The sequence below is a fragment of the Vigna angularis genome, chromosome 6, assembly GCF_016808095.1.
Source record: "Vigna angularis cultivar LongXiaoDou No.4 chromosome 6, ASM1680809v1, whole genome shotgun sequence".
NCBI classification, from domain to species: domain Eukaryota; kingdom Viridiplantae; phylum Streptophyta; class Magnoliopsida; order Fabales; family Fabaceae; genus Vigna; species Vigna angularis.
The window spans coordinates 25,662,948-25,675,910 of record NC_068975.1 but is presented as its reverse complement, the minus strand read 5'-3'; the positions used below and the strand labels follow the sequence as shown (position 1 = coordinate 25,675,910).

At 33.9% G+C, this 12,963-nt stretch overlaps 2 protein-coding genes across 2 annotated transcripts; one reads left to right on the top strand and one right to left on the bottom strand.

Moving 5' to 3' along the window:
• Positions 1-2,842: 2,842 nt before the first annotated feature.
• On the top strand, positions 2,843-4,861 carry LOC108342574 (microtubule-binding protein TANGLED). The gene is made up of 4 exons (XM_017580364.2): positions 2,843-2,912; positions 3,014-3,138; positions 3,749-3,783; positions 3,863-4,861. Exons 1-4 carry the CDS (start codon positions 2,868-2,870, stop codon positions 4,735-4,737), a joined length of 1,080 nt encoding a protein of 359 aa, XP_017435853.2. The 5' UTR covers positions 2,843-2,867; the 3' UTR covers positions 4,738-4,861.
• Positions 4,862-6,228: 1,367 nt separating this feature from the next.
• LOC108341857 (mitogen-activated protein kinase kinase kinase ANP1) lies at positions 6,229-12,102 on the bottom strand. The gene is made up of 17 exons (XM_017579511.2): positions 11,640-12,102; positions 11,338-11,379; positions 10,928-10,993; positions 10,730-10,840; positions 10,564-10,644; positions 10,408-10,485; positions 10,219-10,301; positions 9,589-9,673; positions 9,418-9,518; positions 9,061-9,100; positions 8,819-8,875; positions 8,683-8,732; positions 8,376-8,529; positions 8,072-8,302; positions 7,637-7,968; positions 7,478-7,545; positions 6,229-6,646 (listed from the first exon to the last, which is right to left on the bottom strand). Exons 1-17 carry the CDS (start codon positions 11,928-11,930, stop codon positions 6,543-6,545), a joined length of 1,974 nt encoding a protein of 657 aa, XP_017435000.1. The 5' UTR covers positions 11,931-12,102; the 3' UTR covers positions 6,229-6,542.
• Positions 12,103-12,963: the final 861 nt, after the last annotated feature.

Genomic DNA, 12,963 nt, shown 5'->3' with positions numbered 1-12,963 from the left:
ACCCTTGGTGCGCTGAGCGAATTTTCCTAACGGGGGGAAGCTTTTCAGCTAAAATTCGCATAGCGCACCACCCTTGGTGCGCTGAGCGAATTTTCCTGACGAGGGGAAAACTTTTCAGCTAAAATTCGCATAGGGCACCACCCTTGGTGCGGTGAGCGAATTTTCCTGACGGGGGAAAGCTTTTCAGCTAAAATTCGCATAGCGCACAGGGTGCGCTATGCGACTCTGCATAATCTACATAACGAAATTCTAAAAATTTCAAGCACTAAACACCCCATAACTCATTCTAGACCTCTTCCTTTCATAGTATAAGCCTAATTAAACTTGTTTATTTGATTATAAACATTATTAACATGATTCTAAAGTGATCAATATCCAACTTTTAGCTTAAAACTTCGATTTCATTAGCCCAAGAACCCAATTTCAATTCTACCATTTTGAACATGACTTTACTCAGTTTTATGACTCTAACCAGTTCTAATTGACTCATCCAAGCTAGCCAAACTGTCCAATTGCACTAAAGACCACCTATACTCAAATTTACTACCTCAGTTCCTCTCAAAAGACCTAAAACAGTACTCCAGTAACTGTTTACTCATCTAACAAGGCTAACGCATGATTTCCACCTCAAACACTCCTTGCTAACCCAATTGGTCATCGGAGAAGAATCCAATGTCTGAATGCATCAGACTCACCGTCGACGCTAGCACATATGACTAGTCACAACTGACTGGATCAGACCAGAGCTGCTCTATGATCAGGGATGTGCCAACTCAAGTTTTTAAGATTTCTCTATCCTACCAACAAAGTACTCTCAACAAGTCACAATTGATTTATCTAAGTCACCCAAACTGTCCTATGGTGTTCTAGACTCCAATTGCTCAATTTCAATACTTCACTTCCCCTCACAGTAACCTAAAACAGTACTTGTGTACCTACTTACTATCCATATTAACGATATTACAGAATTCTTACTCCAAACCTCTCTAACAAAATCAAGTACAGCCAACAAACTCATCCAAGTCAAATAATAATCAGCACACCATGGTTACACAAATTTCACATTATCAACAAATGCAACTCAACATGCTCACCACCAAAATATAGTATAATAGTAAGACAATTCACAATTTATCAAACATGCACATCATACAGCTCCTAAAAAATTATAACTAGCTCCCCTTACCTGGGTTTCTCCAAGCACAACTAATTGAAATTGCCCTAACAGTACCCTTCACAGCACGAGAACTCAACCTGACCCTACAAACCACCAAAGTAGTGACAGCAACAGCTCTTAGAGCTTGATTTGACAGAAAATATGAAGACGAAACCCCACTAGCAACATGCAACCAATAACGTTGCATGCCCTAGGCTCCAGAAACAGCGAAGGAAGGGGGAAAAATCACTTACCGATCCAAACGGAAATATGATCGGGTTAAAAGGAAGCCTTCGGTGTGGTGAACGCCTAAGCACCTTCAAATCCAAGATTGAATGGTTCAGTGAATGTAAATTTTTAGAGAGAAGGCAGAGAGAATTTAGGGCAAAAGAGTTTTAGAGAGGGAGAGAGCTCAAGCAACTGAATCAGACTTCTGATAAGTCTTTCCTAAGGCTAAGTTGTCCTTGGTTTGATGGCTCCTTTATATTCTTACAGGCCCTCACAATAAACACTTTAAATATTCAATTAAATTATAAATGTAAATACAGTTAAATATGTTTGTAATATTTAAACTTAAATAAAAATTGAAATTCGTCTTTATTTCAATGATATATTCTTTTTTTTTTTACTTTAAAAATAAATTGTTATAGTTTTTCAATTCAACAAAGTTGATTTCTTTTTTATGTGTTAAAAAGATATTTTAGATTGGTATTTGAGTTAAAACATGTATGTAACTCGACTTACAATATTGTTTAATTATATTTATTATTTTTAAAATTTGAACACCTTTAAAACGTAAATAAATTTCAGTTTTGAATCAAAATTTAAAAACAAAAAATATATTTAACTACATAAATATAAAATATATAAAATTATAAATGCAAATAATCTTGTACTTGTAAAAAATATTAGTCTAGAAATTTTACATTACCTAATTTTCACATCTATACTATTTATATAAAGAGATCCAATTTTATTCTTAAATATTTTTTCAATCAAAATATTTATTTTATAAACTTATTTAGGTTTGAAAAAGTTGTATATCTGATCTTGAGTTTTTGAAAGCTAGCCGTTATGGGACATTGAGATATGTAATGGCCCCTCAAGTGGTATTGTGTAATTCTTGACAACATCATCATGCCTTCATATTTATTGAGTTGAAACATGCTATATTTTCTTAGTGCCTTTACGTTTAAAACGCTTTGCGAAGTGAGAGAATTTGGATGACTTATTTTCCAGCATTGTCAGATTAATCTATATTCTTTTTGGAATTAATAATGATCATTAATTTAGCTGATTTCAGTTCTGAAAATATCAAAGTTAAAGAACAAAATAACCAGCAAAAGAGTTACAACTCTAACGTTAAGAATCGAAATGGTCATTTATTCTAATATAACGATTTTTAAGTGTTTTTATTCTCTGAAAGAAGATTGGCTGAGTTGAAAACAGTAACGTGATTTCTTGTTTTTAAAATTAAAACAGAACGGTTGAGTAACAGTCGTAAACGTTTCCTGCGAATAAGAGAAGAGCATTACAAAAAATAAATTTTTATATTTAAAAATAATAATATTAAATAAATATAAAAAATTTATGTATCAAAATCATATTTTTCAATAAATAAATTGAGTGATGATAAAGGAGTCTACAGTTTTGAAATTTTGAAACCCTTTCTGTAAAGATGATTGGTAGAACCTCACCAAAACAAAATAGAATGTTGATTCTGAATCCTGTTCTAATCAGAGAAACACTCAACAAGGTGATACGTTAATCCACGTTATTCATTTTTTTTTCTTTGCTTTGTTGATTTTTTTTTTTTGGCTGAGCTTAAAATTGAATTGTTGTGGTGGGTGATTGAAGGTAGATCAGTGCATCGTTCGACTACACGAACTTCAGTACACTGTGGCCGGTGGAACGATGGTGGTCTCAGGGGTAAGTCTCCTCCCTCCGACCACCACTTTCAGGTGCAAGCAAGAATCAGTCGGGTAAATTTTGGTTTTGCATGCATCTTATTTTAAGATTATATTACAGGGCCTTATATTTTCTCATTAGATATTGTAAAATATGATGAAAAGTATAAACTTTTATGGGTTTTTCTTACCATAATCTCCAATTTTATAAACAGCTTAGTAGAATTAGCAAGTATTAAAAATATTATGGAAATGGACAAATGACTTAATTGTATGACATGATTTTAGATTTCTAAAAAAAATCCAAATGTTGTGTTTCAATTCAATTCTATTATTTTGCATGATTTCAATTCAAATCATAATAAGTCTAATGAAATTTGTACAACTTTTTTTCAAATTAAAAAGAAAAAAAAATCAAAGTTGTGTTTCATTTACACAATTTCTCCTCTCCCTTACAAATTGTGTCATGATCTCTTTATAATAAAGTCATGCAAGCACAATTTATCCTTTGTAAAATTTATAAAACTTGCTTGTTTCAATAATTTGTATGTACAATTGCACTATTATAATAAAAAAAAACGGTTTTTATGATTGTTGATTTGAACAGTATGTTTAAAATGATAAAATCTGTATGAAAGGGGTAAAAAAATACTAGTTGTAATTGTGATTATTCATATATTTGAAGGAACAAGCAGGATGCAGCAAGAAGATATCCACCGAGTAAGTTTCGAAATCATTGTGAATTAACTTGTCATGTGCAACCATTGAAGTTCATGTGTAAAAGAAAATGTTTATGCAGGTGAAGAATGGAGACAAATGTCATTGTCCTTAATGCTTGTTGATGAGACTGTGGGAGAAATTTTACAGGCAAGTCGATTTACTAGAGAAATAGTTTCAGCTGTGAGTAAGAAAAGTGGCAGCAAGGCCCCACAAACTCCACTGTCCCAACTGTCAAATAAGAAAGCTGACCCTGAAAACACAGAGCTCCATGATAGAAGGAAAAAAGAGAGACAAACAAAAGTAGTTTCTGATTCCCCACAACCTCTGCGAGCTCGTTCTAGGATCGACTTTAAGGTTTCTCCTCCAAAAGCTGCAGAGTTTCAGAAACAGAATGATGTTAAGTGTTTAAAGGTATCTACCAAGAATAGACCTTTGTTCTTCTCTACACATTTTTCAAGGCAACAACAGTTTTGCAAGACAAAGTCTCCTGTTATATCAAGAAACATGGGAGCACAACACAAGTGTTTGATGAAGTGCCCAGCTGAAAAAGCTTCCCAATTTCAAGGCAAAGTTAAAAACCCATCAACTTTTTCTATTTCCTCTTCGCTTGCGAGACCTGCCACAACGAATTTGAGTTTAAGCAAGAAGAGTTCTCCAAAGAGATGGTTTCGATCTTTCTCTCCTTCTAGAGTGGCGGCGAGATTATTAGCTTCCTCGCCATTAAGGAGTAAGAAAACTGAGAAAAAAAATGACGGGGTAGTGAATTTGAGAAAGAGTTCTTCAAAGGGATCACTTACATCAAAACTATGTCGATCTTTCTCTCCTTCAAGATTGGCAACCAGATTTGTTTCACCGTTGAAGAGCAGGAAAAATGCACAGCAAAGTGAGGGAATACTAAATGGAGTGAAACAACGACCAGCAGCAACTGTGAAATTCCCTCCTCCAAAAATTTGAAAATATATATTACGTTTATGCCTTTGATGATGGCAGTTTTATCTGAAACGTCTGAAGGAAGAGATTTTATTAAATTTTTTAGAATAAAGAAATACGTTTTAACTTCAAAAGTAATGCTACTTCTCCAAAGCGCATGCATAATATCTTTATCTTTTGCTATGTTTTGCTCCTTTTCTAAACATTTGTTTCCTCAAAAAACATGTCATAAGCTCGTGGTTTGAACTCACGTTTCAATGAATTAATGTATAGACTACCTTGCAGTTTTTTATTACTCGCTATAAACATGACATTTTACCCAAATGATTTATGGATCAGATTGGCTGGTAAAAATATTTTTTGTTATATACTGTATAATGGATAGAACAATATTTCTTTTATATTATGTTGGTAATGAATTGGTTTGGTATTTGTCTGGATACTAGAAATTTTATAATTGAGAGAAAGAAAGAAGAATGTAATGAATGTTAATTTTTTTGGGACATATCGATATTATGGTATAGAAAGTATTATTGTATAAATTATTGTATGAGAAGATACATTAATGACAAAACTCTATCCAATTTTCACGAGTTTTATGTCAACTTGTATTGCCCTATTGAGTTAACCTTTCTCTAGTCCAAATCTACTACTTTTGTTGGCCAACACTTGATCGTTCAGGAAGGTACATTTAATTAAACAAACAGCACATATTGATCCAACTATAATAATGAAAAAGGGTTTAATATGCTTTTTATTCTTTGAGGTAAAATTGAATTTTTTTTTTCTTAACTTTGATATATCAACCTAGAACAGTGTTTAATAAGTCTAAAAAAATTAATATTATTAAGTTAAAAAATATATATTCATTTATTTTTAAAATGTATCAAAATTTAAGATATACACTATATCAAATTTTACATCCAAATTTAAAAATATATTTAATCCTAATAAAAATAGTCGAAATATGAAGTAGACTTATTGTTGGTTAAGTGTTTTTGATTTTATCAAATATATTACTCTTCTCGCTTCTTTATTGTCACATGTATGCCAGAAATATTAAAATGATAAGTGATTTATTACCCTTTTTTAACAGATGGGATTCAATTTCTTAAACCGAGTCACCTCTCATTCATTCCTAATTAAACTTTCCAGAATACGTTTTTTATATATTCTAAACAATCCATTCCGAAATACATGAGAAGTATCAGAAGAAATTTATGGAATAAAAGAACACCTTAACCAATGTGCATCAGCTATACTAGAAAACAATGCGGAAAAAATTTTCATGCAAAAGGTGTAAGACTAGATTGAGTGTTCAAGTCCAATAACCAACTAACTAGTTCACATCTCAACAAAATAATTATGTTCTATTCTACAGAAGTTGACGATTCTAAATAATAGTTCTAGTTCTACCCGTGAGAAGTTTCCTGTCATCAATAGATTAATTTCGTACTGTAGTAGTAAAATCAGATCACAAATTACCATTGGAAACCAATTAGCAGGGGAAACATAGACAAGTGGCAACAGATTCATAGGCAATCTTGTGCCACATAGTTCTGATTATTTCTATTTTCATAATACAAAAAGGGCATAAAGTTGACGGCCATGCATCTCTAAAACCCCAAAGAAAAGTAAAAATTTTCAAAGTAAAGCATGTATAAAAAGCTTTACATGGCACAACAATACGACAAAGATTAGCATGTGATTTTTTTTATAAGGCAAAAAGGCCCAATTGGATATATAACATTAACGACCTCAGGAAAACTGCAGTAACACGTGTTTGCAATCTCAGTAGTTAACGCAGCATGAACACTCTAACGAGTTTCTTATTTGCTGGGAGAAGCAAATCTTGTTCGCTCCCTCTGCCGATGTAAAGCTCGATCCTTTGGTGAAGATGTCTTTCCGCCCATGCCAGCCTGACGCATCATTTCTGCAATATTTGTCCAAATCAACTTGTAAATTAATGAATCCTACCAAATTCAGCTAACATATTATGTTTCAATTGTCTTAAGAATAAAGTACGATTTTTAGAAGGAATGTGAGAGAGTCGCTAGCATTCTCTGCTCATGAGAAAGAATGTTGAAGACAATGACAACTTTGAATTCTCTGTTCGTGTCTCTCGCTTACATAAACAGTCAAATTGAGTAAGAGTTCTAAATTATAAACTTAATCCTTAACATTAACATCATGGTTTGGCCTCGGGTATTACAAGGAAAACGATCTTGTTTAATTGTAATAAATATCAACTAATTTGATTCTTGGAATTGACACTTTCAATTTGGTTCCAGCATTATAATTTCATCCTTAAAACTAGCATCGTTGCTCAATTTGATCCCTGATATTACAAAAAAGGAGATTTTATTGACTGTAATAAATAATTATCAATTAATTTGACTGTTGAAATTGACAGCGCCAATTTGGTTCCTTCATTATCAAATTAGTCAATTTGGTTCCAAATTAGTCAATCTAATACCAAAATTTGGCAATTTCGTCTATTGGATACTTATCAATTAATTTGATTATTCAAATTAACACATCAAATTAGTCAATTTAGTAACTATTTGACAATTATGGTCACTTTGATACTTCAATTTAACTAAATCAATTGACTTAGTGTACTAGATATTATGTATTAAATTAAATTGACTAAATATGTACTAAACTTAAGGATCGAATTAACTAATACAGCCAAACTTAATGACGGTTGCAAAATCAGGAATTATAGAAACTTATTAGTTATTTTAGTAAAAAGATTTCGAACCTCGCTTTCTCTCAAGCTCCTGGTCAAGCTCTTCTTTCCATTTCCTCTGTCTCTCAGAAAAGCTTAGACTGCAAGTACAACATACAGTGCTTAAATTACTTTATATTTCTGAAAACAATTCAAGCTTAGAAAAGCAAGGCAAGGCAAAAACAAACAAACCTTGGGCTACTAGGCTGCTGCTGAGAGTCAACTATCACTCCTTTCCATTCATTAAGGGGAGATGCTGGAATATCCTGAGAAGTATGGTTATTTACATGGCCAACAGTAGATGAGGACTGGCCATTACTTCCAGGACTTCCAGTATTATCGATGGCTTTAGATGGTGTGCTGATTGGTACTCGATTAGGTGACCTGCTTTTAGGAGGTAATTTCAAAAAATTTCGAGAAGCAGTATCATCACTTGTCCTGTCAACATTGGGAGAACAAGATGTATTTAAACTGTTGTAAAACTCTTCATATAAAGGTGTCTGTAGCTTTTTCAGTTCAAGAGCCTGTCATAAATGTATGATCAACATATGACACAACAGTTAGTACACAAAAAAATTGATGAATTTACAGCGAAACGACAAACTTGATTTCAACAAAAAGCAATACCTTCTCATCCAAAAAGGCTTTGATTTTTGACTCTGTGAGTTCATCATCTTCCTCTGAAAGAGATGGGACACCTGGAAAGGAAAAATCTGGCTGCCCCTTATCATCCCCTGACTGATCAGGTGGCATGTAATTTTCATCTGTGACAAAATTGACCTCTCGATTTTCCAGTTCTGAACTTGCATCAAATTTACACCCCCAATCATCAGAGGGATCAGACATTGGGTTGAAACTCTACATGAAATAAAATGTGTCTGAGAAGTCATTAATTTCATATTTAAATAAAACAATAAGGACCTACAATCACCTCAATATCAGTTGACATCAGTGATTTGTATTTAACATCATTATGCGAGAACTCTTCTTTGTCGTCAATCACACACATATCATCATCATCATTGCTCATTCCCCACAATTGTTTATTTCCCGAGTCCAGAGGATTTACTGTTGAAGAGCAAAGGCTACATAAATTACAAAAAAATTGCTAAATAAAACCATATTGCCATTCACTAGCATCAAGAAAAATATAATATTGAAAATATAGCTCCATTATATGCTCCACATAAATAACTACCAAATCTTACAAGTCCTTGAAGGAAATATTCAACACTTACATGGATTCATCATTTGGGGTACATGATGGTGATGAAGCTATAAAATTTTCCTGTCAGCAGTGAAAGCAATTTTTTCTTAAAAATTGGTTTGTAAAAGATACAATAGCCTTTCAGATATCACATCAATTTTACATACCGTGACATTAGATGACAAAGTAAGAGAAGTCATATGTTCACCAGTTACAAAGGGATGCTGCAGTCAGTTACAAACTTAAAATAATGTTAGGGAGAGCTGAAATATTTCATGCAAAACACTGTTAACAGCAACAATAAGAATAAAAAAGTAGAGTCTTCTACCAATCAATATTACTAAAATGGCTACACAAAAATATTATACACTTCAGATGCGCAGTCTAAAAGAGATGCTTGAAGAATCACCTGCAGCAGTTCTGATGCTGATGACCTCAAGACCGGTTCCCTACAAAAAGATTATAAATTTACATGATTTTTGTAATCTGATAAACAAACTTTGAAAAAAAAAGCATACTAGGCATATATTCTCTCTTTTACACACAACGCACACATTGAAAGTTAAGTCACTTTTAATATAGAAATGTGCTGATGGATCTTTCTCCCCATACCCCCTCCACACCCCGCTCCACCCACCAAAAAAATAAAAACTCAATAATGTTTAGTTGATCAATCTTCCATCATATGCTTTGAGACAAGTATTAATCACAAAGAAACACACTAAAACTAGGAATTTGTAATGCAAGAGAAGCAGATGAAACCTACTTCTGCAAACATTTTAGCAGAAAATCTTTTGCTGCAGCAGAAAGATGATCAGGGATTGGTGGATGAGACTTAGTTGTCCCTATATGGAAGAGAACAGCAACCTGAAAGTTTTGTCTTTTAGTAGATTCAGAGAGAACCTTAAGCATAATTTAAGGACTCATAATGAGAAACCTCTTGTTGGTATTGCTGACTCCAGGGAGGCTTTCCAGTGGCCATCTCAATCACGGTACAACCCACACTCCATATGTCAGCAGAGCTGAAATGAAAACGTTTTTATTTAGTTAACATCAAATGAAACACCATTTCAAAAAGATATATTATACAATTGCAGAAAAGAACTAAACAAAATAAAATTCAAGAAATACACCAAGAACAGTATATAAGAATCTCCTAGTAGAATTTCAAAGGTAGAATCAGTTTCTAAAACATACAACTATTTCTTCAAGACATGACAACTGAGACGAAAGCAATTATGACTCTGCTTCAAATTGCTTAGGACTAGAAACTTTAAAAGCATATTTAGCCTATGTATCTTGCTGAAAATTCCTGCCACTAACTTCTTCAATATCTCAACCAAAGGTTTCTATTTCTAACAGAAACCATCATTGTATATTTAAGGCAGGAAATTGTAAGACAACTTGATACACAGAATGGTAGACACCTGGAATTGTAAACAATCAGTCACAACTATGATAGCAAGTGATATCTAACCAGAAGAAACTTTCGGTTTCTCAATCACGTTAAACCATACTAATAACAGAATAACATGTTAAAATATGTCTAGAGATTTAATGTCCTTACAAGCTATGCCCGGTCTGGAGAATAACTTCTGGAGCCATCCAATATGGAGTACCCTTCATGGACTTGGCCCCGGAAATGGTTGCCTAGATAAAGAAAAAACACTGCTTAAACAAATTTTCAAACAGAAGAAGCCTCACAAAGGTAAAGCAATATAAATAATAGTAGAGCAACAGATAAGACTGAGATTACCAGCTCAACGACCTGTTTGGATGCCCCAAAGTCTGCAAGTTTTATGCACCCTTTATTATCTACCAGAATATTGGCCCCCTGAAATTAATTACAACTTGAACATCAGCCACCAGATAAGAACCAAGATAACATGAGTATCAGTGAAATATAATTCACCTTAATGTCTCTGTGCATGATTCCATTTTTGTGCAAGTATTCAAGTCCAAGTAGTAGCTGCTTCGTGTAGGTTCTTATTACCTGTTGAATGAATTAGTTGAATTGATTTAGATTACAAAAAACAATTTAAAAAAAAAAGTATAGCAGCTCAGTAACTAAAACTTACAGCCTCAGGGAAAGCCCCAAACTTCCCCAACAGCGATGATATGGATCCACCTGGAACAAACTCCAAGAGAATATTTAGGGTGTCCTCTTCTCTGACCGTACCCAAATATCTCTGCAGCATAAAAATATACAGTCAAGAAATAGTCGTCTGAACTAAATTTGCCTGAAGTGTCTTTCATCCATAGAATATCATACTCACAACAATGTTTGGATGAGAAAGGTCTTTAAGTAATTTAACTTCTTCTTCTAGCTCTTTTATGTGAGCCTGTTAGTAGTATATCAAAACATTAATTAAAGAACCGCATAAGGAAAAAACATATATGACAAAATAAAATAGTAATGCCTCTCTAGAAAAGAAAATTGTAACAGCTAACAGCAAAAAGGAAAATTCAGATGAAAAAATATACGTAATGCCTTTAGTGAAAAAAAAATGTAACAACTAACCGAAAAGGAAAGATCAAACATCTATAAGTTACAACGATCCGGTTTATCATTTAGAACTGTATAAACAACTAACAAACGTCTATAATATGCAAGTTACAACAATTGGCTGGCTTTAGTCGATGAAATCAGAAGTAGTTGCGAATGGGATTTGATCAGACAACAAACCTGTGCCTTCTCCTTCGAAGCACTACTCGCCGCAATCAAAACCTAAAAACCAGAGCAGAAAACGAAATCGATTAGCGATAAAGCTATAACCACATTAATTTCAACTTATTGAGGATCGCAATGACAGACTCACCTAACAAAGCTAATTCTAATAAAGAATGAAACGAAAAAGAATAAACAAGCAGATGCTAAGAACTGAACTCCAAAAAAAAAAAAAAAAACTATTCTAAACGAAGATAAACTAGAAAGCATAAATTAACGATGAAGTCAACAACGAACAAAGGACGGAGAAAGTAATTGACCTGTTTAACCGCCAGAAGCTCTCCGGAATCGATATTCATTCCAACGTAGACTTGGCCAAAGGCACCGCAACCGATCAACTCGCCTTTCCGCCATCGGATCGGAGGCGCAGCGTCCTCAGGAATAGACGGCGAAGGCGACGGCGGCGAGGGTTTGGAGAAGACTCTGGAAGTTCGTATACAATAACTGATCTTATCGACGAGGCTTCCTCCGACTCCGAGCGAGGTCTCATCGCTCTCCGGCGAACCGCGGAATACCAGTGATCTGCGAACTGATCCGAAAATGTCTTGCATTTGCGATCTTTCTGGCGCTCTCCGTGAGAGTGAGAGAGTGAAGAGCGATGCGTGTGTGCGATAGACGTTGCGTCGGCAACCACAGAACTGAACTATACAAATACAAAGGAGAGAATAGAGGGAAAAGGGAAAGGGGACACCAACTTCAAATTTTGGGTGATTTTGGAATATAATAAAACTAATGTTTGGGGCTGTTTTGCTAATTTTTCAGTTTTTTTGGACTTGTTGCTTAATGTGAAACAAACACTTCAATTTCCTTTTCAGCTTTCACCCCTTTTCACGTACACCAAGTCCACCCCTTGTTGAACTCATCATTATTATTCTCTAATTTTAGAATTTTACTGCTTCACGTTGGTTTCTTTTTCGTCTTTGGAATTCACCCCAGAAATGTGCTTTTAACAGAAATAATTGAAAATTATTATTTCACTCTAACAAATATTAGTTGCCTGTTTTTCATAAATAATCAAAATAAGTCTGAAATGATAGCTAAACACAATAACAGATTTTAATTATGTAAGCAACTTAAATAATAAGTATCTAAAAACGCCAACAATCACTTTCTTTTAATTGATAATAAATTTTTATAAGGAAAAGGCCCAAAATTTCGGGCCGTGTATGGCACCAAGAGGAACAGCATTAGAGGATCAATTGAATATAATTTTAGCAGATACGTGATTGAATTTGAAAGCCTAAAGTTTTCATGCCATCATTAGTTATAGGGAGTTGCTCCCTCCACCCCACACATCTCTTCCTCCACCTCCCCTTTACTTTTTTGCCCCTTCCTCCACCTTTCCTTTACTATTTTGCTCCTCAGTAAAATTTTATTTTTAAAATTATTGTTTTTTAATTTTATTCATTTATAACATATTTCACTAATAACCTACGTAGTTCCTTGTATGAGTAAAATATTTTTCTGCAAAGCTTGGTGATCGTGAAAAGAATTATCAAGCAATCTTCATCTTGTTCTCGGTGCAATACGTGGTGCAGTGCGTTTATGGTGTAGTGTCCTTGTCGTGGTTCCTCTCCAGGTACG

Bases quoted from the DNA above. Each gene is read 5' to 3' on its own strand.
- LOC108341857 (XM_017579511.2), bottom strand. From the start codon at position 11,930: ATGCAAGACATTTTCGGATCAGTTCGCAGATCACTGGTATTCCGCGGT. The intron at 8,303-8,375 runs GTGATTGTAGGT...TATTTCATGTAG, and splicing joins TGATGTCAACTGATATTGAG to AGTTTCAACCCAATGTCTGA. The intron at 6,647-7,477 runs GTTCGAAATCTT...CAAATATTGCAG, and splicing joins GGAGCTTGAGAGAAAGCGAG to AAATGATGCGTCAGGCTGGC.
- LOC108342574 (XM_017580364.2), top strand. From the start codon at position 2,868: ATGTTGATTCTGAATCCTGTTCTAATCAGAGAAACACTCAACAAG. The intron at 2,913-3,013 runs GTGATACGTTAA...GGGTGATTGAAG, and splicing joins TCAGAGAAACACTCAACAAG to GTAGATCAGTGCATCGTTCG. The intron at 3,139-3,748 runs GTAAATTTTGGT...ATATATTTGAAG, and splicing joins TGCAAGCAAGAATCAGTCGG to GAACAAGCAGGATGCAGCAA.